Genomic DNA, 12188 nt, shown 5'->3' on the forward strand with positions numbered 1-12188 from the left:
TCTGGATGGCTACATGGAGCTTAGAAGAATAGAGGGCTCTGTGTAACCCTGGGTAATTTCTAAGGTAAGGACATGTTCGGCACAGCTTTGTGGGCCAAAGGGACTGTATTGTACTGTAGGTTTTCTATGTTTGTATGACAAACAATTGAGATTACATTCTTAAAAGCACTTTGAAACCTAATTTAAATGGTTACGAGAACAGACAGGATTAATTACTTTAGGGACACTGAGAGCAAAATCAGGTAGTTATGATTAACCAGTATAGAATGAAATATTTTGTCCAGGTAGGAATGACATGATAGCCTTGAAGCAGAAGAGATTTCAAATCCTTGAATAATGCAGAAAATAAGTTATTTTACCATTGTCCGTCTGCCAGGTCTTTGAGGGAACTATCCATTAGCTCCTTTGCTTTACTCATTTTCTACAACCTTGCAAATTACTCCTTTGCAAATGCAGTAATTCAACATGTTCCATCATGCAATGCAATGCACACATTGTATTCCAGACCGTAACTTGCTGCATTAGGTATCGTTTTCTTCTTTTGTTCCAGTTGCTTTCCTGGAGAATATTAAATCTGTGACCTCTGACTGTAACCTTGTTTACTATATCTAAGATTTTTGAACATCTGTATTCATCTTTTTTTGCTATAAGGAATTTTCTCTAATAAAATCAAAATGCTGAAAATACTCAGCTGGTTAAGCAGCACCTGTGGTGCCATGGTAGAGTAGTGGTTCACATGATGCTATTACAGCTCGGGAATTTCTGGAGTCTGAAGTTCAATTCTGGTGCTGTTCTGTAAGGAGTCTCCGTACGTCCTCCTCAAGGAATGTGTGAGTTTTCTCCCGGTCCTCTGGTTTCATCCCACAGTCCAAAGATGTATCGGGTGAGTTAATTGGTCATTGTAAATTGTCCTGTGGTTAGGTTAGGGTTAATTAGGTTTGTCAGAAGCTGCTGGGACAGCATAGCTCAAAGGATTGAAATTGCCTACTCCGTCCTGTATCGCTAAATAAACAAACAAACAAACTGATGCTGCAATGACCTTTCATCAAAGCTGGAAAAAGTTATAAAACAAATATGTCTTAAGTTGCAGAAAATGGATATGCCTGGAAAGATTCAAGGGAATGTCTTTGATAAGGTGAGACTAAGAGAGACTGAGACATGTGGTGGTGCTAGCTGTGAGGGTGCCAAAGGCTTCTTAACAACAGCTCGATCAGTCTGAAGAAGGTTAAATGAAGTCAGATAAATAAATTCTGAGGAAACAAAAAAAAACCAATGTTGAAACTGTTGGACATATCACAGCTAATAGAGTTCTTAAATAAAAGGGAATGTTAAAAATACCCAGTAGGTTAGGCAGCAGAGGTTGACAACTTCTCATCAAAATTGGGCAGTTTTTTTTCCACAAACTAGAAGCACTAGTTACTAAGATTATTGCCTTCTTAAAGATGAGATGCTGCTCCTCAAGGTGACATTGGACTTCACAGGAACAGTATCATATGCCAAAAGTTGGAGTGGAGAATTAAAGTAACAGACAACTGGAAGGGCAGGGTAATCCTCACCTAGGGTCGATCAGACACTTATTCACCGTCTAGTAGCTGCAAAAATTAAGTCACACGTTTATCTTGCTCCCCGACCCCCCATGTGTTCAGCTACATTCGAGTAGATTAGAATATCATTGCCAAATCCTGCCCTGTATTTTCCCTTTGGATTCCTCGGTAAACTGGGCTACATATTCCCCCTCTCCCCAACCACTAGACTGATTTTTCTTACGTTGCGTACTGGCAGCATTTTTAAGCAGTACATCTGTACTTATTTGTCTACACTTCCTCCTTTTACTAAAATGATGCCTGTATTTAGATCGGTTTGAGGGATTGGAATTGGAGGGATTAGAACAGCCGAGATTGTTCTTACAAACCAGAAGTTGAGGAGAGATGAAATAGAAGAGTTTTGATCGATGCTAATGCCAATATGATCCATTGATGAGGGGAATAGTAACCGCAGAACATACCCTATAAAACTCTGCCTCAGCAGAGGGACATGGAAAATAGTAACATATTGCTTAGGGTGGCCTGAATTTACAGAGCGTTTAATAGTGTTAAATAGATTAGAATAGAGAAAAATGGTTCAAAAACATGGGCTCTATCTTCCTGAATGCAGAAAGCACTTCTAACAAGATGGACGAATCAACTGCGGGAATAGGGATTATTGGTATAAACTAACAGCCAGCATTGAACAAGTTTGCAAAATGGTCAATTTTAGGATAATTGGAATATTTCAGGAGAGGCGTAATGGAAAAGGAGGTGAGAAACTCTGATAATAAAGGAATGTATTAGGACATTAGCTCTGAAAGTTAGGAAGTAGAATTGTTCATACCAGATTAAAAAGAAAATTCACAGAAAAGGAATAGATGGTGAAAGTAGACAATAGACGGTAGACAATAGACAAAAGACAATAAGTGCAGGAGTAGGCCATTTGACCCTTCGAGCCAGCACCACCATTCACTGTGATCATGGCTAATCATCCACAATCAGTATCCAATTCCTGCCTTATCCCCATAACCTTTGATTCCACTACCTTTAAGAGCTCTATCCATCTCTTTTTTGAAAGCATCCAGAGACTTGGCCTCCACAGCCTTCTGGGGCTGAGCATTCCATATATCCACCACTTTCTGGGTGAAAAAGTTTTTCCTCAACTCTGTTCTAAATGGCCTACCCCTAATTCTTAAACTGTGGCCCGAAGTAGTCCCAAGACCCCTGAAAAATTGATATAGTATTGATCAAAAAATAAAGAGGACTTGTAACAAAGGGGAGGGGGGTGGAGTCTACAGAGAACTGTAAACCAGTTTTATTTTCTCTTGTAATCCCAAAAGCTATTTGATTAGGTATCATATAAGAAGTTATTCCACAATTAGCATGTTAGTTAAGAGATAAGAGCTGTAATAAATGGATCATTTCAGATAAGCAAATGGAAACAAATGAAGCATCAGAGAGTTCATTGCCTGGACCTCAACTATTTATATTAATGACTTATTTGAAGGAACCAAGTGTACTGAGCCAAATTTGCTGTCAGTAAAAATATATGTGGCAAGTTAAATTGTGAAGGGGGCACAAAATGTCTGTAAAGAAGTACTAATAAGTTTTGAGTGGTCAAACAGAAGACGGCTGGAGTATAATACACTCCGTGTGGTGCAATCCACCACTCGGACAACTAAATGTTGGTCCATACAGACCGGGAGGGATGGGTGTCAAGTGTCGGGAGAGGTTGGATCACCCTGGGCTGATTTGGAGGAGTTGAGAACAGGTTAAACACCTACGCGGATAGACTGGGGGTTTCTCTCCCTGCAACGCTAAGGCTGTGAGACCGCCCTGGCTGCCGTGCTTCATGTCTGCGAACTTTGTGGCAATTTGCCCTGTCAATATGATGAACTGAATACTGAGGCCTTGGGCCCACTCAGGGGATTTAGATCCAAGGACTCAATTTGGATCGAAAAGCTGTTGTTGCTCGCTTGTTGTTTGCATGATTTGTTTTGTTTTTGTCTTTTTCTGTGTGCATCGGTGTTGGTCTTTTATTTTAAATTGGGTTCTTTCAGGTTCCTTGTTTTATGACTACCTATAATTTAAAAGGTTGTATAATTTATCCATTCTTTGGTAATAAACATACTTTGAATATAGGGAGAGCTATATATGAGTTAGATATGGCCCTTGTGAGTTAGATATGGCCCTTGTGGCTACGGGGGTCAGGGGGTATGGAGGGAAGGCTGGGGCGGTGTTCTGAGTTGGATGATCAGCCATGATCATAATAAATGGCGGTGCAGGCTCAAAGGGCCGAATGGCCTACTCCTGCACCTATTTTCTATGTTTCTATGCTATGGTTATCTAACAAAGAATTTAACTGGTGTGTGTGCTAGTGAGTGCTAGTGTTTTTCATGTGTGACAAATGGTTCTGATAATAGGTACTTTAAGTAATTAAGCAAATAGGATATTGAGCTTTATTGCAATAAAGATGAAGTACCAAGATCAGGAAGTTTTACTAAAATTACACTAGGCTTTGGTGAGACAATAGTGTACCCTGGAGTATTATTTAAGATTCATGTTTCCATACATCAGGAATCACTGAAACCATTCAGTCCATACCTTGTTGCAAGGATGAGGTGGTGGAACGAACCCAAGTGCTGAACACAGGCACAGAGGCCTAGTTGGGAGGCATTACGGTCATAACGAGCGTGGAATTGGTGTCCAAGAGAGTCTTTACCCGGAGTCTTGGTTTTAATAGAGAATTCAGGAATGATGCTAGACTTAGAACTGATAGTCCTAAGAACCAGGGACCGAGGTTACTCATACACAAGTCGACCAGCAAACTGGCAGCTCCCTTTGTCTGTCTGTCTGTATCTTGTTTTACGGTGGTTGGCATCCAGCTTAATGGTGCATTACCACCACCCTCTGCTCTGGAATGTGCACTAGACATATATTCTAAATCTCTTCACCCAATCGCGCACGCGCACACACACACACAAACCTACACTTTACCCTCCCATCTTTGACCATCCTAGTACCCTATTCCTGTTTATCCGTCATATCCTATAAAAAACCCCTGTACCCTTTAAAAACACTAAAAATACCCAGACGTGCTCTCTCACCCATGCCCAGCAACCCTTTTAATGTGAATTCCTGCACCCCCAACTCCCTTAATTTAATTCTCATCATCTCTCTCTGTATCCCATACTTCCTGCAACACAAAACTACATGTTCTACTGACTCCTCCTCCTGATATTTCTCACACAATCCTGTCTGGTGTTTCCCTATCATTTTCAATGTTTTGTTTAATGCACAATGCCCCAGCCTTAACCTAGTCCACACAATTTCCTCTCTTCTGTTTCCATTACCTACCCTAGTAACTGCAACACTCTTTTGTATTTGATATAAATGCCTCCCTGTCCCATCTTTCTTGCCACATTCGGTTGACTTTTTCCCAGATTACACACTTAACCTCTGCTTTACTGATACTAATGTGCATTTCCACATTTTCTTTCTTTAACACCCTCTTTGCCAACTCATCCACCCTCTCATTCCCCTTCACCCCTATATGTGCTGGAACTCATAGAAATTTTACCTGACCTCCCTGATTTGCAATTCTTGTAACTAACTGAAGGACTTCATAAAGTACATCTTGCAGACCGTTTGTGTGAAAAGACCTTAAACTTGCTAGAACTGAGGATGAATCTGAACATATCAATGCTTTGACTTGTCTGGCTTTCTGCACCCATTGCAACGCAACCAACACTGCCAGCATCTCCACTGTAAACACCCCTAACTTATTAGATGTTCTTCTGCTGATTCCAATTTCTTTTGCTGGTATAACCACCCCAAACCCTGTCACTCCTGTTTCAGGTTCCTTCGCACCATACGTATAAATGTGAGTATAATCACTATACTTTTCCATCACATGACAATTAAATGCATTTACCAAATCTGTCTTATATCTTTCTTTCCTTTTTACCTCTAACAAATGCCAGTCTATGTCAGGCCATACAAACTTCCATGGAGCTACAACCAGATAAACTACTGAAGGACTTATCCTCAGATCAAACACTTCACATTCTTTCGCGATATCATTCCCTACCCAACTAAAGGTATCCCTCTGAAACCTCCCATTTTCCCAGCACTCCTTTAGCAGGGTGAGAATCATTGTGCCCCTGCAAGTTAGCCCAGTAGTTTGCCATCAGTTGCATCCTTCTTAGTTCCAAAGGCATTATTCCCATTTCTACCTGTAGGGCTGACACTGGTGATGTTTTAAAAGCCCCACTGCACACTCTCAAGGCCTGAGCCTGAATCACATCCAGTTTCCTTATAAGAGACCTAGCTGCTGATCCATATACTATATTTCCATAGTCCAACATGGATCTCACTAAAGCCACATACATTTCTCTTCAAAGCTGAACAACTTGCTCCCCTGGCAGCTCCTTGTTGTGATAACAGGGTCCTTGTCCTGCAGTTTCTGATGGGAAGCAGGTGTGTGTAGTTAGTGGAACCTGGGAATGATTGGAAATTAAATGAGGTGATTGAGGCCCAAATGCTGAGATAAATTGCAAGGTGGGGGATTGCCAGAAGGGACCATGACATACCTATTCTCAGAGTATTTGCATATCTCCACTAACTTTGCTGTAACCTATTTTTTTTTTCACACATCAATTTACGACTGTTTCCATATCCCTAATGTAGGATGGTGGTAGAAATTTACCATGACTAAGTAACAAACATTTAATCTTCAGTGGGAGGAAACCAGAATACCAGTCAGAAGGAGAATATGCAAACTTCACACAGACAGCACCAGAGACTGGAATCAGGCATAGCTTGCTGGAACTATGAGCAGCAATATTAATTGCAGCACCATGATATTGGCCATGTCATTGCCTTATTTGGGGAAGGATGTACAAGACATAATGCAGCAAGTGTAAATTAGAGAGATTGTATAATGAGCAAAGGTTGCTTAGTCTTTTAATCTGGACTTTAGAAGAAGGTAGAAGATAAATTGTTCTCTTGGAAACTCAGGTTTGTGAAGGAGCCAGTTGTAATATCAAAAGGACAATTCTCACCAATGCAGGAAGATTCCACAACCATGTTCCTGATTTTCTTTAATCAAATAATTCATGCTGTGCATAGGTTCAGGAACTATTTACTATTATGTTTAGGCAAAAAGTACTTTGAGTTAGTAGAAGAGTTGTACTGGAAAGCTGATGTTTAAGAGCATGAAGTGGAGAAGTGTTAGTTGAGAAAATAGTGCAAGACGGAGTTTTAAAATTGAAGAAAATAAAGAAGTGATATAATTAGTACATCTCCCTATAATGCTACACATCTGTTAACGAAGACTACAGTATATAATACAGTAAGGTTTAAAAACTGTCTAAATTAAAGGTAATGCAAGTCAAATACCTCTCATTTTTGCGATCCAGTTTTCTATCAAAAATTAACTGTGTTGGGTTGTTGATCTATTTTAGTGAGGAAAAGTCGACTTCTGGGCATCGATGGCCCCATCATCCCCAGGAACCGAACAACAGTATAATCTGTTTGTGAAGACTTCAAGCCTCTACAGAGCACACTATATGCTGATGATTTTTACAGCCAGCCAGAAGTGCCTTCTCAGTTCTGTTGTACTTCTATTTTCTTTTTAGTGTTGCATAGTGGGATAATGAAGTTCAATAACAGATTGTGGTGTACTTTGATCTACTAATAACACTCTGTACTACTGATTAACTTTTCAATCCAATTAGTGCTGTGTGCAAATAAATCATCAATTCTAAATCCATTCATTAGTTGATGAATATATCCCTGAATGGATTGTTGAGTGAAACTATAGCTATATGATGCATGAAAGAACCTGCTGTTATGACATTTACTGCAGAAGCATAAGTACTTATTTTATTTATATTATTTGATGCCAGAAAATTACCTCGAGTAAGCTGTTCTTTTCTTGGAGGAAATCATTCTTCATTTTGTGACAAAAGTACTGCTTGAGAATTGTGTGTATCAGCTTTGTGTTTACTGATTTACAGAACTTTCATGTAATCCAGAATTTCCACTGATTTGTTACTTACTACACAAAAGATGCCAAATAGTTTTGAGTTTCAATCAAAATACTTAAGTCTGTTTAAAATTATGGAAATTTATATAAACAGTTGTTTATTGCTTGAGTTATCATTGAGAACCTCCAAATACCCTTCACTTTACTGCATATGTCCTTGCCTTGCATCAATTATGGAGCAGGCAGTAAAATTACAATTATTTATATATTTGGCTATATTTCCATTATTTCCTGAAACAAAGTATTTTTAACAATCCAAAATAACTTTATTTTAAATATGCAGTATTCAACTTCACTGTCGTTATGATGTGTGATCATCTTTTGCCAACTCCATGATTGACGTCTTGGTTGGATCACTTTGTCTGGAACCTCCCCTTTGAGCTTACTGCCATGAGTGACTCCACCAGCTCGCAAGCCTCTTCACCACCGCAGGTGACAATCCTCAGAGAAGAGAATCTGCCTGGTACTTCTGTAGCACCAGTGTCTTATGCCACTTCTCGGCCCATGTCTGAATGTAGTTCAAATTTTGCTGAAGGCTGTTGCATTGGCTATCGAGCTGTGAACAGAACTGAACATTGTGCAGACACCAGCGACTGTTCCCATTTTGGACCTCATGGTGGATGGAGGGTCACTGATGTAAGTGGTTGGGCCCAAGACACTGCCCTGAGCACCTCCTGCAGACATCTCCCAGGACCTCCAACACCTTCCTCCGTGTGAGGGTAGATTCTGATCACTGGCGTGGTTTCCCCTTGATATCCATTCACTTTACCACAGCTTCTTGATGCCAAATTAAGTCAAACACTGACTTAATGTTAAGAAAAGTCACTCTCACCTCTCCTTTAGAAATCAGCATTTTAACCCATGTTTTTGAGTGACTTAATGAGCAGGTCACTGGAGAAGCAAACTGCTGGAGGAATTCAATAGGGTGGGCAGCCTCTGTGGAAGGAAGGGGAAAGCTGCAACAGAGCATCAGGACAGGATTCTGGGAACGAAAGAGTTAATGTATGAGGAGTGTTTGATGGGCCTGGGTTTTAGAAGAATGAGGGGATATCTCATTGAAACCCATCGAACACTGAAGGCTCTAAATAGAGTGGATGTGAAGAGGGCGTTTCCAATAGTGGGGGAGTCTAGGACCAGAGGGCAGAGCATCAGAATACAAGGATGTCTTTTTAAAAAAGATGAGGAGGAATTTCTCTAGACAGAGAGGGCCAAATCTGTGGACTTCATTGCCATGGAGGCCAAGTCATTATTTAAAGTGGAGGATGATTGGTTCTTGATTTGTTAAGGGTGTCAACAGTTATGGGGAGCAGGCAGGAGAATGGGGTTGAGAGGGATAATAAATCAGCCATAATTGAATGGCAGAGAAGAGTCAATGGGCTGAATGACCTCATTCCACTATGTCTTCTTATACAGTAGTCTGCAGACATCAGAATTCCTTTTACCATTAACTAATTTTATTACTTCAGCCGAAGGATTAGCCAAAAAAGAAAATGAATACTAAAAACTTTTGGGTTTGAGGAACACAACTGTGATGCTTAACAGAGCATGCTCTAAGCAAAACAGGTTAAAAAAAAAACTTGGTGTTAAATCTACTGTTGTGGTTTCCCAAAAAAGGATGTGTTTGATTGTTGCACCTCATGATGAATAAAGCATTACAGTTTTTTTTTGCATTCTGTAGCCTCACATGCTTTGAGAAAGTCAGTAAAACCTCATGATGTACCATTTGTACAATAAAAGTTGTGACATTTTGCTTATCTTGAAGTAGTTGTAACTGGCTGAGTAAGATGCTGTCCTGGCCTTGTAGTAACACTGAACTCATTTATTGTGGCAAAAATTATGGAATGAAGTAAAACATGAGAATTGTGAAACTTTTCAGATTCAACTAGAATGTGCCACTTCCACACAATTAATTCTAGATTAAATACGGTGCAGAGAATTCTCTTAACCTAATCTATGGTCATGGATGTGAATTCACTAAGAGATACCTAATTAAATGGGAAGAAATCTAAATTTATTTAGAAATAGAAAGGTAAAAAGAGAATGGTTACTTTCAAGTGAAGAAATGTAATCTGATCTGAAAAGCGAATCCCTTATTTTAAGACCAAGCCTTCTCAAATGACAACCCAACCCTTCTCCTTTTGCATTCACTTGTAAAGCCACATAAGCATTTTTATTCTTCTTCAACTTTATTCTTCTTGACTCAACAGTAGAGGTCCAGTCTGCTTATCCTCATACCACTGATTTGCCATACAGAAATACATCTGGTAAACCCTCACTGTACTTCCTCTATTGCAGATATATCCTTCCAGGGGTAAGGAGACCAGACCTGTACCAATATACTGGAACAAGTCATTTGTACTTACAATAAAGGTTCAACAGATTGATTCCTGGGCTGGGAGGACCAGGATGAGGAGAGAATAGGTTTTCAAACAAAATTTAAAGGTCTTTGTTTCCCTGATAGCAAAATTGATCCAGTTACTTCAACAGCCAGAGACAGAGACTATTAAGATTGTCTTTGAAATTGTTACCTCTTCCGGATTCCTTTTTTGTTGAAAACTTACTACTTTTCAGAATTCTTGAACTAGTACAAGCCAACTAAACTGACACATCTCACATGGTTGTTGTTCCACAAAGTATTTATTCCTGCAAAGAACTGTATCTGCTTGTGCATGTGGAGGCTGTGAATGAAGTATACACATATTTTAAATTGCTTCGAGAAGACTCTAAAGTTTCCTATGAAAACAATTTTGCTCCACATGTATTTTCCCGTTACTACTGTGAAAAGGAATATTTTGATCAGAAATATATTAAGTCACAAAAAAAAACTCATCTTTCAGTTCCAAGAACACATATGTAGCTTCTTAAAAACCACAGAACCAGAATAACATCCTAAAGAATAACATTTTGAATATCTGGTATGAATGTAAATTGAGTTCAATCACAATTTGAATTCTTATTTTTAAATTAACTCCTCAAAGATTGGAAATTGTCTAACTTAAATTGCGTTAACTTTTCTTTAAAATGTTGAGTGATTTATCACAGATTGCAGAGCATTCCTAGCTCACATTTTCTCTGAAACATCAGAACACCACCATAAATTGAAAAGGTCTTCATCTTGGACATTAGGAGTAAGACAGATTATGTAGTAGCTTGCAATAGAGTTGTGGTCCTGATGTTAACTGTGGATTTGGACTGAAGTCTCAGCAACTATGACTCAAGATTGATCTGAGGTGAGCTCATGTGAATGATAATTTATGAAAGACTCAATTCCTGCCAGTCTGCTGATTTTTTCCATGGGAAATGCCACGTGGAATAAGCTGATCTATACACAGGCTTTTGTATAGCTAATGTGGGCACAATCAGTATCTCAACTTAGGATACAATGTGATTCAAAATAAAATGAGTATGAAAACCAGAAATGTTTCTGACTGAATGCATTTTAATTCAATTGATTTAAAACATGACCGTTCTCAAATGAAATTTATAGTAGCATGCTGATGAAAACCTGCAAGTTTTAATAAGCTCTTTTACAGTATTAATATAAAATCAACCTATTCTGTGTAATGGAACAGATCTTTAAAACATGATCAAACCATTTATCTTGTTATTAAATGTGGGAACTTCCTGTACAAACTGGCTGCAGTGTTTCCAGTATTAGGACACAGACAACTAAATGTCAAAAGAACTCAATTAGCGGTCAAGAATTTTGGGACATGCTGAAATTGTGCAGGTTTCTATAGAAATCTGTCCTTTATTTGAGGTGATTTGTTTTCTGTCTGTTTTGAGCTTGAACAAATGGTCTAATGTGGAATCACAACAGGAATCCGTATCCGTTTCTCAGTACATTCACATTGCTCTTTCCTTAGATGTCGTGATTGAGTTTCAGGTGATGCTTTTCCTTTTTCCTGGCACACAGCACAACAGGCTATGAGACCTTTATCTCTACAGTGGAGACAGGACAAAACAAGCTGACAGCAAGAAGCAGTACTGCAGAGTTTGTATTCATCCCAAGGGGCACCACAATATCTGCATTCTGGAAGGAGAAACACCAGATTAGTTTCATTAGCATTAGAGCACATAGGTAGAATGATATAAAACACAGTGACAACATACTTAATACAAGTAACCAATGTGATGAAGTCTGTGGCACAAGCATTTGTGTATCATCTGCATATCTTTATTATTAAATGTTGTGAGACAGATTGAATAACTCAAAGTAATGCTGAAAAAGGCTATATAAGTCCAGAGGATGAAAGCATTTCTTTCCATTTAAGTGAGGCTACATGGAATGTTGTGTGTATGTATGCATTGTGTGTATGTTGGCAGAGGTCAAGAACGAGAGAACATAAAGGCCTACAAAGCAGCCAAAGTGACATTAACATAGCCAGTTGTTACAATCTAGAATGCAGTGCCAGGTGTGGTTATGAAGACAAATTCAACTACAGTGTTCAAAATGGTTCTGGCAAGGTCTGGAATTAGCTGGATTGCTTTTGCGCAAGACCAGCATGGTTTCAATGGGTGAAATGATCTTCTGTGATACCATAACCATTGCAATTTTGTGAGAAGAGGAGTGGGAAATGCGGGCTTGTAGGCCAGGCATGTACCAGCCAATA

The 12188-nt window shown here is 39.2% G+C and overlaps 2 protein-coding genes across 3 annotated transcripts in view; one reads left to right on the forward strand and one right to left on the reverse strand.

Moving 5' to 3' along the window:
- The window catches only part of tmod1 (tropomodulin 1), a 94966-nt gene extending 85721 nt beyond the window's left edge, over nucleotides 1–9245 (forward strand). For both annotated transcript variants that reach the window (XM_072281808.1, XM_072281807.1), the window contains one exon: nucleotides 6992–9245. In XM_072281808.1, coding sequence (XP_072137909.1) covers nucleotides 6992–7056 — 65 coding nt within the window. In that variant the 3' untranslated portion in view covers nucleotides 7057–9245. The remainder of the gene's footprint in view (nucleotides 1–6991) is intronic.
- A 940-nt stretch (nucleotides 9246–10185) lies between these two features.
- LOC140211719 (thiosulfate sulfurtransferase/rhodanese-like domain-containing protein 2) overlaps nucleotides 10186–12188 on the reverse strand; it is a 29077-nt gene continuing 27074 nt past the window's right edge. The window contains exon 9 of the mRNA XM_072281810.1: nucleotides 10186–11608. Coding sequence (XP_072137911.1) covers nucleotides 11376–11608 — 233 coding nt within the window. The 3' untranslated portion in view covers nucleotides 10186–11375. The remainder of the gene's footprint in view (nucleotides 11609–12188) is intronic.

Source organism: Mobula birostris, chromosome 17 (genome assembly GCF_030028105.1).
Source record: "Mobula birostris isolate sMobBir1 chromosome 17, sMobBir1.hap1, whole genome shotgun sequence".
NCBI classification, from domain to species: domain Eukaryota; kingdom Metazoa; phylum Chordata; class Chondrichthyes; order Myliobatiformes; family Myliobatidae; genus Mobula; species Mobula birostris.